This window comes from Hevea brasiliensis, chromosome 16, assembly GCF_030052815.1.
Source record: "Hevea brasiliensis isolate MT/VB/25A 57/8 chromosome 16, ASM3005281v1, whole genome shotgun sequence".
In the NCBI taxonomy this organism is placed as follows: domain Eukaryota; kingdom Viridiplantae; phylum Streptophyta; class Magnoliopsida; order Malpighiales; family Euphorbiaceae; genus Hevea; species Hevea brasiliensis.
Window position 1 is genome coordinate 61,276,282 of NC_079508.1, and position 15,013 is coordinate 61,291,294.

At 30.2% G+C, this 15,013-nt stretch overlaps 2 protein-coding genes across 3 annotated transcripts; one reads left to right on the plus strand and one right to left on the minus strand.

Moving 5' to 3' along the window:
- Positions 1-75: 75 nt before the first annotated feature.
- LOC110672059 (eukaryotic translation initiation factor 3 subunit H) lies at positions 76-5,340 on the plus strand. 2 transcript variants are annotated; one of them, XM_021834725.2, is made up of 12 exons: positions 76-233; positions 318-397; positions 494-610; positions 690-793; positions 970-1,036; positions 1,711-1,844; positions 1,935-1,983; positions 2,122-2,193; positions 2,280-2,381; positions 2,457-2,524; positions 4,081-4,233; positions 5,069-5,340. In XM_021834725.2, exons 1-12 carry the CDS (start codon positions 212-214, stop codon positions 5,124-5,126), a joined length of 1,026 nt encoding a protein of 341 aa, XP_021690417.2. In that variant the 5' UTR covers positions 76-211; the 3' UTR covers positions 5,127-5,340. The 2 variants fall into 2 exon arrangements, with proteins under 2 accessions (XP_021690417.2, XP_021690418.2); XM_021834726.2 differs by having other exon boundaries at positions 77-233; positions 321-397.
- Positions 5,341-6,641: 1,301 nt separating this feature from the next.
- Positions 6,642-9,902, minus strand: LOC110672051 (glutamine synthetase cytosolic isozyme 2). Its single transcript, XM_058137983.1, has 12 exons — positions 9,632-9,902; positions 8,900-8,939; positions 8,670-8,773; positions 8,539-8,587; positions 8,332-8,438; positions 8,166-8,253; positions 7,783-7,911; positions 7,621-7,695; positions 7,485-7,538; positions 7,362-7,399; positions 7,115-7,274; positions 6,642-7,009 (listed from the first exon to the last, which is right to left on the minus strand). The coding sequence occupies exons 1-12, from the start codon at positions 9,703-9,705 to the stop codon at positions 6,857-6,859; spliced, it is 1,071 nt and encodes a 356-aa protein (XP_057993966.1). The 5' UTR covers positions 9,706-9,902; the 3' UTR covers positions 6,642-6,856.
- Positions 9,903-15,013: the final 5,111 nt, after the last annotated feature.

The window sequence follows — 15,013 nt, forward strand, 5'->3', positions numbered from 1 at the left end:
TCTAACCCGACCCGCATCTGCGCCAAGGTCGGTTCATGCCATACGGGTTGAGAATAATGGTCGGGTCGTTTTTCTTGCAAATTGACCTGACCCGATAAGAGCGTGGGCTGTGACGTTTAAGGTTAGCGGCGGTGACAAAAGCAAAAGCTCTGATAATTGCTATAGCCAAATTCTCATCGCCGAACCTTCTTCTTCGGGATCCTACTCAGTCATGGCTAACAACAGCGGCAACAGTGTGTACAAATATACCTTTTTATGTAGTATGGTAATTGGAATTTTCTTCTTTATAAGGTATTTATGAGTTTGATTTCCTGCAGCAGTGGCAAGATCATTCCTTCAGGTAGCCTCAACGGAGGAGGTAGCTCCTTCTCTTCGAGTTGTTCAGATCGAGGGACTGGTACTCTCTCTCTCTCTCTCTCTCTCTCTCTCTCTCTCTCTCTGTTTTTATTACCATCTGATCATCGAATAATAACTTAGTTTCAATGATGAACAGGTTATCTTGAAGATAATCAAACACTGCAAGGAGTTTTCTCCGGCTTTGGTCACTGGTCAGCTTCTTGGGTTGGATGTTGGTAGCGTTCTCGAAGTTACTAACTGTTTCCCTTTCCCGGTATGATGAATCTTATCTTCTTGTTCTTTTGGTTGATGTTAATTTCTTTTATCTTCATTTCTATCTTTGTTTTATGCAGATTCGGGAGGAGGATGAAGAGATTGAAGCCGATGGCGCCAATTACCAGCTTGAAATGATGAGATGCTTGAGGGAGGTTAATGTTGACAATAATACAGTTGGATGGTGAGTTTGATTTACTGAGTTCATGTTTGCCCATGGCATCCTTTTTTCATTAGTTGCAAAGGGTCTTGTTCATTAGTTGACAATAACACAGTTGCAACTGCATGAATGAATATCTGTCCATAAAGGAAAATCTAGGTCCAGTATGTGATTCATTGGTTTCTTTACCTCAATTTCAGGTACCAATCAACATTGTTAGGTTCTTTTCAAACTGTGGAATTGATTGAGACCTTTATGAACTACCAGGTATTGATTTTATTAATTTTTGCCTCCATAATGGCATGCATCAATTTTAACGTGCCTTCTGCATCTTTAATTTTGTCATTGTAATAAAATAGGAGATATGAAGCTAAAAAAGAAAAAAGCTGCATAGGTGCACTTTCTTTTGAGAATCTAGATGCTTGTCTCTTGATTGATTAGCATAGAAATCTGATTATTTTCTATCCGTTGCCTTCTGTGCTTCATAAGATTTAGCAAAGTCAGAATCCTGTTTAACATCATCATGTTTGCCTCGTGTGTTCTTTCCAAGATGAACAACCTTGACTTCCACCTTAATATTAATTTCTACTGTAGTTTATATGGGATCAATGCTTGTGGATATCAACCCATCGCCAACCCATAATAAATTATTAGAAGTTTCTTTTATCTCTTTCTCAAAATTCTTATTCATTCTTGCTGCCAAAGGTAGACTTAATGATTTCAGAGGAAGTATCAATTATCAGATATTTGACCAAATTAACATTTTGGCAAAGATGGACAAGCATTTGATTTTTAGGGAGCTGACTTTTATTCTGAATGCCTTTCAAGTTCATTTGTGTTTGATTTTGTTGTTCATGATTTTCACTTCCATATTTATTTGATTACCTTGCCAAAGGTGAATGCTTCTTTATTTTTCAACAATTATATATTGGTGATTGCAGGAAAATATTAGACGATGTGTATGTATCATTTATGATCCTTCAAGATCCAATCAGGGTGTCTTAGCTCTCAAGGCCTTGAAACTTTCAGATGCCTTCATGGAACTGTACCGCAGTAATAATTTTACTGGGGAGAAGTAAGGATTTTTTTCCTGTTGCTTATGTGTTTATGCAGCTTTGAACTATTCAAATGTAATCCCATTCTGACTTCTCTTTTGCTCCAATAGGTTGAGAGAGAGAAATTTGTCATGGGTTGATATTTTTGAGGAAATTCCTGTCAGCTTCTAAAACCATTCTTATTTTTTCTTTCTTCCTAGAATAATTTGTTACCTTTACTTCATTAATGATTGTTTAAACTGGAAGGAGGCTGCATGATTTGTATTTTAAATAAATATGCTATTTTTTATATCGCAGATCAAAGTTTCAAATTCTGCACTTATCAGTGCCTTTATGACTGAGCTAGAAGCTGATTCACCCATCACCCAGGTAAGTTATTGACTACTTGTGAGAGACATTTTAGTAAATTTAATTCCCTCTTTATTTTAACATTCTACACTGTTTTCTGTTTTTAGTGTGATTATGATCGTTTGCAATTATCGACTAATCCATTTATGGAGAGAAATGTTGAATTCTTGATTGAGTGCATGGATGAATTGTCAATGGAACAGCAGAAGGTTTGTTGTCCTTTTCCTAATATTCCAGGTTTGAATGGCCTGTTTTTATAATGTGAAATGTGCCTTCTTTTGCAGTTCCAATTTTACTATCGGAATCTTTCACGCCAGCAAGCTCAGCAACAAGCATGGCTTCAGAAGAGAAGGTAAAGCATGCTTAGTACAAGAACTTTTTGGTCCTAGGCAAGTTATGTCACACTTTATTTGGGAGCAAAACAGGAGAAGTAATAAAACTAAAAGGAATGTTACTATGAAGCATGTCATGAAATTAAAAGCTGACAAGGACCAAAACTGACATGACTGACATGGTAAATAGGTTTCATTAATTGGCAACAGATGATAAAAAGGTTTGGCTTTGAGTGGGTGCCAAGTAGAAGGAAAGGTATATTTGGCTGACTGTTAACTATCTTAGAAATGAGGCTTAGTTAAGTTGGGTTCTAGGTTTCTTCATCTGTAGTTTAGTTTGATCTCAATCGATCCCTCATTATTGCTCACAGGCGAAGTAATAGGCTGATGGTTTTGTTTGTACAACTGATTTTGAGTAAATTTAGAAGCATTATGTTTAGATTGTCCTATAGATAACTAAGGCTGACTTTAGGTGGCTAAAACTTGTAGCTATTTATAGGATTTCCTATGAAAGTAAAGAACCAAAGGTTCTAGGTTTCACCCTTAGTGCCTGTTTGTTATTTGTGTTGGTTTCACACTTGGTGCCTGTTTGTTATTTGTGTTATTGTTGTTTGAGGGCTAAAAAGTACTATTTTAAATGCCGTTGAAAAAGCTATTTAATAATTTTAGTATTCTAATGACAAACTTATCAAATTTAATTTTAAATCATTTTTAATACTTTTTAATTAATATATTTAAAAAAGTATTTTTCTCAACAACAGTTTCAATAGTAATACCAAAGAGGCCCTTAGAATACCATAGGCATCACACCTAAGTTTTCCAGCGCTTATTTCATGTGGCAACGATGGGTCTAATTTTTCTAATTCCAGTTCATTGTTGAACTTTCGAAAGGCCTAATTTACCTAATGGATACTATGATCAGCATCAGTTTAGTTTGGCTATAATCACTTGGCTTTGCCTGGCTAATTCTTTGGGTGGTATTGGTTTGGGAAGGGTTTTTATGCTCCTCCGTTGGGTTGATGTCAATAGATACATGGTTTATGTCTTTCCTAATCTTTGATCTTCTTTCCTTTGGTTGATAATGGCATGACAAGAAGGATGAGATTGAGGAGTCTTAACAATGACGGAGTCCTTTCCATACTCTCTTGTGGCCTGAACTTATCTCCTACTATTAGGGAAGGCACAAAGTGAGTTATGCAATCTGTGGTCAATACTAGTTGAACTTATACAGAGTCTTCTCTAGAAACCTCACAAAAGCTTTTTTATTTAGTTGAGGTATAAGCATGGTCAAAGCTTTTCTTTGGTGGTAAAAAAGACTGTTGAAACCTGGTGAAGGTTGAGAAGCATAATTAGATGTGCATGGAGGCGAGATCACATCTCCAACTAGCTTGCCAGATAGCTCCTTTTGAACTGTTTCAGTTGCCTTGAAAAGTTTTGAATCGTGGAATAACAGTCTTTAACTGAATTATTATTCTCTTCCCAGTTCTGCCTCTTGATGCTAGTGTTATTTCTTTTATTATTAATCGGTTTATTATATTTTCATAGTTGTCTTTAATGGGTTCTATAATGTGTGTAGGTCAGAGAACATGGCACGTAAAGCTGCAGGAGAAGATCCTTTGCCTGAGGAGGATCCTTCAAATCCCATTTTTAAGCCAATCCCTGAGCCATCACGGTTGGATAGCTTCCTCATCACCAATCAAATTGCAAACTTTTGCAACCAAATTAACGGGTATGTTGTGGATTTTAGAGGCTGGCTGCAATTGTATCCCTTAATTTCATGCCTTCTCTTCACAAGGTAGATGATTTTGTCAAACTTTGGGTTATTGCACCCACTCTTCTTGCCACCATCATGGAAGCTTTTACATAATATATTTTGACTATTATTTGGGAAAGCTGTTCTATCTTCTTGTTTCACTATGCCCCTTGTTAGGCTTGTACATATTTTACTGTAAAATAAACAACCTAATTTGTAATTATTGTGCAAAGTGTAACTTGTTCAAGTTTCTATGCTTGTGTGTGAAAGCCCTGTTGCCCTTACCAATCTTTAGATGTGAGTGGGACAAAATAAGGCGTCATATATTTTGCTCCATGTTGTTTTTGTTAGGCGACTTTTCCGAGTCTTGCATTTCTAGGAGATTCACTTATAGCTAATTGCAGCCTTGATAATCTCTAAAAAATTAAAAAATGTGCTTGAGTTGATAGGATTTGTAATTATCATCTTGACCACGTTGAAAACCAGAAATATAAAATAAATGTGATGGATTTTCTCAGTGGATTTTTGTGCTAGTAAAATATGTTTTTTGTGTAATCGCTATTGGTAAATAATAGTTGTCCAATATCTCTGATTGGAAGGAGGTAATATCTGTATGGGCTTGCAAATTTTTGCGTTTAGTGAATAGTTATTTTGTTTATTCTTTTGATGCACGTAAATTCTATGAAAAAACACTGATTTGAATAAATTGTGAAATGCTAAGGAATTTAAATTTCTGCTATCTGTAGTTACCTTTGTCTATTATTTATTCATCTTCATTGTCTCATTATGTGTTTCCACCATAACTTTGCAGGGTTTCTGGACAGAGCTTCAACCGATTGTATTTGATGAAGGCTTTGCAAGATAGTTGATGTTATCTTAGCTGGTAAGTGTTTACTCTTTGGAAGAGGATGCCTTTCCTGTTTGAAAATGAAAAATTTTGGAGCGAGAAAGCCATGCTCGGATTGTTATCAACCATTTTGAAAGCGACTGTAGAATGATAGCTTAGTATTGTTTTTGCTTTTAGTAGTCAATTAAATTTGTTGATCTATATAATTATGCTATTCTGGAGTTTTAAAAAGCAAATTCAAATTTGTTTTAGAGGGGTTGAAGATTATGTCAAACTAAAGGGCAAATGCTCCTCTACTTAAGCCGAATGTGTAATTAATTTTATTTGAAGCACTTTCTTTTTTTTATTAAAAAAAATTAACCCTTTTGAGAATAAATAATATCTAAAGCGCTGATTATATAAAAATATGATTGTTATTTTATTATTAATATAAAACAGAGCTTCTCCTGCACACCCTAACCCTTATCTACAATGAGATTTTGACTTGGGGGGAATTGAGATACGAGAAATTACATAAATACAGGTTACTTAAAAAAAAAAAATTCATTCGTCGATAGGCACCTTCACTTTTATAAGTGTATTGCCTGAACCATTAGTCAAGAAATTTCAGCTTCGACTCGCTTGATTTCATCATTCAGCTATTGCAAGTTAACTTTTCCCAAGCTTGAAAGACGCTTAAAGTATGAAAGATATTCACTCTGTACTTCAGCATTTTAATTCAGAGTTCAAATTTTTAGTTTTTTTTTTTTTTTATAAAAATAAAAGGACTTAGTGTAAAAAAAAAAAAATTTAATATAGTAATATCTAGTTAATATCAAGTATTTTTAATATCAACATAATAATAGCTAATTAATATTAAATATCTTTTTTGTTAATGTAAAACAAAAAAATATCCTCTACAAGTTTTCATGCATTAGTAACTTTGCATGATAGTTTTATTGTCAATTTTATTAAAAATATAATCATTAAAATGTGATTAAGTAATTGAATATTTAGCATAAAATGACAATGTAGTTGCAACAGTTAGTGCTAGAGTAAGTTATGAACTTGTAAACTAATTGATATGAAATATATTTATTTGTCTTTACTGTTTTTCAATAAGATCATCGATTCTATATGGTCACGGTTCTGTGATGACTAATCACAGACTAATTTGTGCCTTTTTCTTCTTTTTAGGGTTTTCTTTTAAGGAATTAAAGAATTGATATTGAAGATTGAAATTTTAACTTAATTAATTTATAAATTGATAGTCGATGAAATTCAAACTCTTTGTTTAATGGGAGCACACTGACTAAATTTTAACCAATTAGATCAACTCTCATCAGCAATCATATTTTAATATTTTGATTATTTAGTTAATTTGGAAATGAATTGACTGTTTGAAGTTGAAGTCGAAACGAATCCAGTGCGACTCTTCGTTTCGACTTCAACTCTAAGTTATAGTTTCACCACTGATTGAAATGGTTGAAGATGAACAAAGCAACCAGCGGAAACAGCATAACAAAAAATGCAAAACCTTAGAAAATACACAAAAATCTGCCCAATAATAATGTTACTGATATTACAGCGTTTTATATTATTCAACACAACACAAATATGCAAGGAAGCAATTACCCAATCTTGCTACACCTCCCATACAAGGGCAAACTGGTGAGACAGCAGGAAAATGAGGAAACAATGAGCTTGCTTATACCAAGTTAAAACCAAATGGAGGAGAAGTTCCCGCTGAAACACAGTTCTTGCTGCATTTGCTTATGGTTTCCACAGGATTGTGGTTTCTGCAATCATGGAAGTCACAACATATGGATCCATGTTTGATGCAGGCCTCCTGTCCTCAAAATATCCTTTTCCTTGCTTCTCTGTGTCTCGGCCAACACGAATTGAGGCTCCACGGTTAGCAACACCCTGCCAAAAGAGTAAAATGTAAGCAATCTCTTTTAAGGCATACAATCAAATGAGGAAAACGTGAACCTGCAACAACAACGACAAACATATTTTTATGTTTTATACCCATAAGAAAGTGTTGATGTCAGCTGTTTCGTGTCGTCCAGTTAGCCTGCGTTCATTCCCTTCCCCATATGCAGCAATGTGTTCTTTGTGCCTCAGCCCCAACTTCTCAATTGCTTTCTTGATGACCTCATAGCCTCCATCACTCCTCATTGACTTTGTACTACAAGCATTGTAAAAGACAACCCAAATAATGGAAAATCAACAGAAATAGATCAAGATAAAAGTTATACACAATGATATAGCTCACCTATAGTTTGTGTGAGCTCCAGCACCATTCCAATCTCCCTGTGTTACAAGAACCGAATTCCCATTACAAATGTTGACATGAAAATACAAATTCCCTTGAACAGCAAAAGGGAAAGAGTTTGACCTGAATTGGCTTGGGATCAAAAGAAAGGACAACTCCGGCAATCTCCGTAATCCTCTGTTGAAATAGGTACTTAAGTGAACAATACAACAATTGGAATAATACTCTTATTTTTCTGTAATCATATAGGCGATATTACCTCTAAAATGTAGCGAGCAACCCACAATTCATCTCCAGCAGAGATACCAACTGCAGGTCCGACTTGAAATTCCCACTGCATAAACACGGAAAATAATTCAGAATCAGAGACTAGTTGAATTTAAAACAGGAGAAAAGGAAGCTTTTATTATATCTTTAATACCTGGCCTGGCATCACTTCTCCATTGATACCACTAATGTTGATGCCAGCATATAGGCAAGCCTTGTAGTGTGAGTCAACAACGTCTCGCCCAAAGGACTTATCAGCACCAATACTACAGTAGTATGGTCCCTGTTACAGTCAACAAATGATTACAACCACAATTGCAAATCAAAACAAATTGCCAATAAACATCTATAGATGGAAGCAGACAAAAGCACAGGCAAACACGTGTAATAGGGTGGAGCACCAAACTTTGAATGGGAGTCAAGAATGAGAAACCTAGAGATATTTTCACTAGCACAGACAGTCCAAAACAATCTGTTGTAGTGACAAAAGAGAAGGACTCAAAATTTCAAAGGATTAGAAACTAGGAGTTCGATTACCTGAGGGCCAGGGTAACCACCAACGGGCCATCCAATAGGCCATTTAACATCTTTCTGCAACAAGGTGTATTCTTGCTCAATGCCGTACCTGTTTTTTCCAAAATCAAGTAACAACATAATTCAAAACAAAAAAATTCTCAACAAAAGCATAATTACAGTAACTTACCAAGGCTCTTCAGCAACAACTTCAGGTTGGCTGAAGATCTTAGCAGCAGCATGTCTCTTGTTTGTTGGAATTGGCTCACCAGCTGGGGTGTAAGCATCACACATCACCTAATTAATTAAATCAATTAGAAATTGACACGATTGAGCCAAAAAAAAAAAAAAAACCCAATTTCAGTAATACATTTATAGCGACAGAGTAGAAACTCACGAGGATGTTGTTGCCCCTCCTAAATGGATCCCTGAAAATAGCTTGAGGACTATTTCATTACATCAAAGCCAAATCAGTATTAGGAGTAGATAAAAGGTTAAAAAAGACAAGAATTAAGAACAAATCCTTACTATAGAATGACTTCGCTGTCTTCTCCAGGAGCCTGCCCTGTGCTGGAACCATCATAGTTCCACTTGGGGAGCTTTGAAGGATCACTAACTGGACCAGAAAGAGTCTATACACAAAAAAATAATAATAATAATAAAATAAATTTAACAACAACAAAAGCATTGCTTTTCTTTTCAAAATTGTTCTCCTTTTTGTCCTCTTTCAAAAGAACAAACATTGTTAATCTTTATACCCTTGCTTTACTCCGCATGTCCATGCCGGATCCACCAATCCTGTAAAAATAAAGAGAGATGTAGTTTAAAGAGAAATATAGGCCAATTGGATAGTTGCAAAGCAGGGTAAGTGCAAAAATCCATAGGAAACACCAACAAAGATAGTACTGATTAATAAAACCTTAAAGAGAAATAGCACCGATATTTTTGAAAACAAAGACAAAGAAAAACTTAACAAACATCCAATTCATCCACCATGGACATATGAAGAACAACAGGGAATGCTCTGTTTTTTAGCCAAAACTTTAAAAAAAAAAAAAAAATCAAATATTTTTTAGCCTTGATGAGTTATAACAAGTATAGCCTTAAAGATTCTTTTCACAATAACCATCTTAAAGAAGAACATAAAGAGGGGGGAAAAAAAAAGAAAAAAAAAACTAAGATCTTTTATAACAAGAAGAACTGCAACAACCCACTAGTACAGTAGTTCAATGAACAGGAAAAAATAAGAACAAAAATCTGACACAGTTAAAAACCAAAAAAAAAAAATCCAAATCCCAAAAAACCAAATCAAATGACATTTTTTGTGCCTGAACAGAAACAGCAATCCCAGAACGCCAATGATAGAATGGATCACAAGAAATAAAGCACGCGCATTAGCACAAACACATAGTTAATCGCATTGGCATGTATATGAATACGTAAAAGTGTATCTAGTGCAAGTAGAGTCTACAAACACAGAAAAGACGCACCATATGTACTCGGCGATTATCTTGTCGGTGGTGTCCGAGAGGTTAAGGTTGATGAGATCTGAAAGAAGCGACATATCCACACAGGAACAATTGACAACTCTTCTCTTCTTGTTCTCTTCTTCCTCCTTCCTATCTGTGTGGGTGTGCGAACTTGGCAGAGACAAGTCTATAAAGAATAGAGAGATGTGGGCAGAGGGAGGCTTAGGTTAGCTTTTATCGGCGGGTTACAGTGTTGAAAATGTAAAGAATGCTAAATTTTTATTTATTTTTTTTTTTTTATGGGATTGGAGACTCGTATAATATGTAATTTTTTAAATTACATAATAATAATTTATTTTTAAAAAAATTATATATTCAAATAAATATTATATTATAATAATTATTCTTATTATATTTTATATAAGGAATTTGTTTTTGTGTTTTAAATTTGTATTTTATTTCACTTAATAAAAACTTTATTGTTTATTTTTAAAAAAAAATAAATATTAATAATTATATTCCTTACTTTAGTAAAAAGGAAAAATAATTAAAGAGTTTTTTTTAAATTAATTAATTAAAAAATAATTATTATATACATATGAGACATTAAAAAAATTATATTGCTTTAAATATATATTTTCCTTATATATTTAGGAAAAGAGTTTATGTACTAAATAATCTCTTTCTCACTAAAAAGGTAGCGGGTTTTAGATTCTGGTTTATCTATTGATCTGCTTGTATATGGAATCTGATTGGAGGGTCTACATTGCTTTTACCGGGTAACTGACTTACCGGTCTTCTTCTTTTTTTTTTTTTTCTTTTTTTTTTTTTACAGCTGCATTGCTTTCTTTGATTAGTAATTACGTTAGAATGTCTTACCAATCAATCTCCTTCAAATTTAACGATTCTACTTTTCCACAAATTCCCAATCGACTTGTCAAATAATTCGATGGGATTCTTCCCCGCAATTTGGCAAAGAATTTATATATATATACTTAAATATAAAAAAAAATAAATTTATATATATTTGAATATATTTAATAACTTTTACAAACTCCTCATTTGTATAATATATGTACTAAAAAAAAAAACTTGCGTTAATAAACTCTTTATTAAAAAAATTGATAATTTTAATTTAATAATAATTAATTTTCTTTCAAATTTTAAAATTTCGAGCAGTTGAAATCAAATAAAATAAAATTTTTTTATTACTTCTAATGAATTAACAATCTTATGCTCAAAAATCATAGTATTTTAGTTGGAGCCCCGTAAAAATAATATTTATTTTTTATATATAAACCAATATTAAGAATTTGGAATGATGCAGTCATTGGGCAAGTCGTTCTATCCAATCTCAAATTATAAGGATGAGCATTTGGTTGTTTCTGATTGTTTGGTTTGAAATTTAGTGATTTTAAAAGTATTAAATGGAAAATTGAACTAAATTTGTAATTAAATTAAATCAAAATAAATTAGTTATGAATAGCTTTGTTCCGATTAAGAGGGTCAATAATCTCAAAGTAAATAACATTAAAAAATAAAAATAATTTATTTAATTTGATTTAATTGAATTTAATTTATTATTTTTTAATTAAAAATTTATTATGATACTTTTAAAATAATAATTATAACTTTGAAAATAATAATTATAAAGTAAGCATATAAATATATGAAGGTTTTTTTTTTTTATGAAAGCCCAACTAACTAACTTAACCAGAAAATTATTCTCCTTTACTCGTATATCTCTAAATAAAAATTTTCAATTGTCTATATTTATATTTTTTTCCTTTTAAAGAGTATTTGACTTAATTTATAAAAATTAGCTTATAACCATTAAGTACTTTAAACTAAGTTAATTAAAATTTATAAGCATTTAAAATTTTAAACAGTTACATATTTAATTATAACTAACTGATAATTAATTAATGTGTATAATAAAAAATAACTTATAAAACACATTTATAAACTCAATTTATAAGTTCATAAGTTGTTATAAATAAATACGTCAATATATTTTTAGAGCTTATAAATTAAAATAAATATATTTTAATTAAATTAACAAATTAAAATTTTAAAAATTAAAAAAAAACTCAATTCAGTTAAATTTAATTTTTCAGTTAGATTTAATTATTCAGTCAAAATAGAGAAACGATAATCCTTGTTTTAAAGCATCGCGATTAAACCCCCAAACCAACCGAAATGGCCATAATCTATATATCGCCATTGATAAAAAGAAAATTTTAAAAATTTTTTAAGATGCTGTTAAAAAAATTTTATTAAATTATTTTGCAATTTGTTATAATTAAAAGATATTAAAATTACTTTTAAATATTTATCATAAATATAGTTTAAAAATATTTTCTTAATAATAATTTTAATAATAATATTAAAAAACCTATGCGCATTGAAGATGACTGTTACAAACTAAAACGTATGCAGAGAACTAAGCTTAGAGAATTTCCTTTGGAAAAAAAGAACAAAGCTTAGAAACGTGGCAATAGGGATTGTAATAGATCAAATTTTTATAAGAATTTGATCTGATCGGATGAATTTAAATAATATATAATTAAATTTTAATTTAAAAATAATATCTATGATAAATTTAAATTCATATTTTACATGATATCTATTATTTAAATTCGTTTATATAAATATTTAGTTAAATTTAAAATATATATTTTTGATAATAACATTTATAAAATTTATATTTTATTTTAAATAAAATAAAATTTAAATATTTTATAAAATTATTAAATTTTAAAATATAAATTATTAATAAAAAATAAATTTTTATATAAATTTTAAATTAAAATATAAAATTAAATATGTTTAAATTTTAAAAATATTAAATAAATTCGGGTTCAGGTAAATTAAATTTCAGAGATATTTTACTCATCTGTCATCCCTACGTGACTACACTCTCTTAAATTGCCAGGTGTCCATTTATATCAATAGGTCCTCATGTATATAGGAAGCAAATTATAAACCTCCCTATAAAAGCCTTAAACCATTTAAAGTTAAAATGCATCCACTAATTTTTCATTATCATTATCATTAATTAAGAATAAGCTAATTAGAAACTAAAATATAAAGACTCAAGCGTAATACTTATCAACTGAATAATATACCTATAATTATTGTAATAAATTATACTATGTTTGATTACATTCACTTTAAAATTTACTACCTTAAACATTAAAGTGTAAGCACAGCTAAAATCATTCTCACAACTATTTGTATCGCAAACTCAATAGTTGGCATCTGGAGACATAATCATCAAGTATAATTTCTGATGTATAATTATTAAAAAATAAAACTTATTCTCATTATAAAATTTCCAAAAGTGGCTGTCCTTTTTTTTTTAAATAAATCTTTCATCGACATGGCAATGAAATAAAGGCAACTAGTGAATGGTGGAGATGATAAATTGTGAAAAGCTAGTATCCTGTTACTGAAGATAATGGCAGGATGTGAAAAGGCAATGGCGTTTCATATACAGCGATAAAGGGGGCTGTGGAAATATTGTCTAACAATACTCCTGCGTCTGCCCTTTAAAAGAAAAAAAAAAAAAAAAAAAAAAAGGCGTAACTTTATGAGATAGCGGAATTACCACGTGTAATCCTTAATACCTTATGCTATCATGGCATTTCGATCTTTCACGCCTAAAAGTCATGGTACAGGCTTTGACCCATCCACTGCCTCTCATTAAGTTATCATATTTTGAATTTTTAGTTCTTTTAATTTTAAATTATATTTTAATATTATATTAAGTTATTTCTATTATTATAATTTTTTATATTTTCCTTAATGAATTGAACATTGACTTGGCTGATTCAAATGAAGGTGGATTTCTACATTTGTTGAAGATAAAAATTATTTTTATTAATCGTTTCTAAATTTCTGAATTTTGTTATATTTTTATTATTTAATTTTAATTTATTATAATAAAATTAGTTAAATTTAATTGAGTTTTTAAAAAGTCACTTCACGGGGTTTAATCAATTTTCTGATTACTATATATGTAATATTTATTTACTTCTTTTTCAACTTAAAATTTATTTCAATTTCATTCTTTAATTTTAATTTATTAAAATGAAATTATTCAAATTTAATTTAAATTATAAATAATGAAGTCACTGAAATAATAATCAAATTGAATATTTTATTGTAATCAATTAAATTAGATATATGAAATTAAATTATCATTATATATATATATATATATATATATATATATATTAGAATGACTTTTTCAAAGGTCAAATTTAAATTGATTGATTTTTTTTTCTGAAGATAAACATTTAATTTTAATTTAAATATTATTATAAAAATTAGTTAATTGTTTTAAAAATTTTACAATAAAGATATATAAATAAATTTAATGCTAAATAATTTAAATAGTGATATAAACTGTATTAAACCTACTACCTGGTTAGCCGGTGAAAGTGAAACTGGCGTGCTTTTGTACGGTGAATGACGTGGGGCCTGGTTTTTTAATGACTTGTTTGTAATGTATCTAATGATAAGCATGCTTGATTCATGGTTTCCAAATGAATTATGAATGCCGTGAACATGGGATCAAAGGCACCAAATATCCAATCATAGCTTTAACCCATTACTTTTAGCAATCTAGCTTAATTTATATAATCTTTTCTACTTTTTCAGAAATATATATATATATATATATATATATATATATATATATATATATAGTATTTTCTTTTCTGCGTTTGTGCACTTATTTCAATTGAATTAACTTTTTGGTTCTTTTTCTAAATTATTTATGGGAATTATTGAACTACTATTTTGAAAGATAAATAAATGAAGGAAATATCCTGCAAATTCCCAAAAGCTTTTAATTATTATAGAGGCTTTTAGTTTTTTTGTTCGTCACGTTTTTCCCAGTTGATAGAAGATGATTCCTTCAAGCAATGGAGCCCAGCTTTTTCATTCTTTCATTCTTGCACTACTAAGGCACCTTTTAATAGTAGTTTTAAAATTCGATCCACCATTAAATCGATATTATTATTTGGTTTTAAAATTATAATTTTTTAAAAAAAAATTTTTATAAGAGATTAAGAGTATAAATTCGAATCGTGTCTAACATCTGTTACATTAGTATTATATTTATAATCACAAACCAAATCTAACTAGATATTATTAATTTTAATTTAATTGTTAAAAAATTTAAATATTTGAGTTTTTTTATTTTTTATTTTTTATTTTTTGATATTGTTGTTTTAAATGTTTAAATTAAAATTAAAAAATAACTAATTTTAGATTTAGAAAACTAATCAAATTTACTTGCAAATCGCTTCTCATGTTGTAGATTTTTTTTTAGAACCACATTTTATTTTAACTGATTAAGATTTATATTTTAATTTTTTTAATTAATTCGATTGA

Coding starts and splice junctions, on each gene's coding strand:
- LOC110672059 (XM_021834725.2), top strand. CDS start 212: ATGGCTAACAACAGCGGCAACA. Junction 234..317: donor GGCTAACAACAGCGGCAACA/GTGTGTACAAAT, acceptor GATTTCCTGCAG/CAGTGGCAAGATCATTCCTT. Junction 2,194..2,279: donor CTGATTCACCCATCACCCAG/GTAAGTTATTGA, acceptor TTCTGTTTTTAG/TGTGATTATGATCGTTTGCA.
- LOC110672051 (XM_058137983.1), bottom strand. CDS start 9,705: ATGTCGCTTCTTTCAGATCTCATCAACCTTAACCTCTCGGACACCACC. Junction 7,696..7,782: donor GAGAAGTGATGCCAGGCCAG/GTATTAAAGATA, acceptor GTGTTTATGCAG/TGGGAATTTCAAGTCGGACC. Junction 7,275..7,361: donor GGAGCTCACACAAACTATAG/GTGAGCTATATC, acceptor CAATGCTTGTAG/TACAAAGTCAATGAGGAGTG.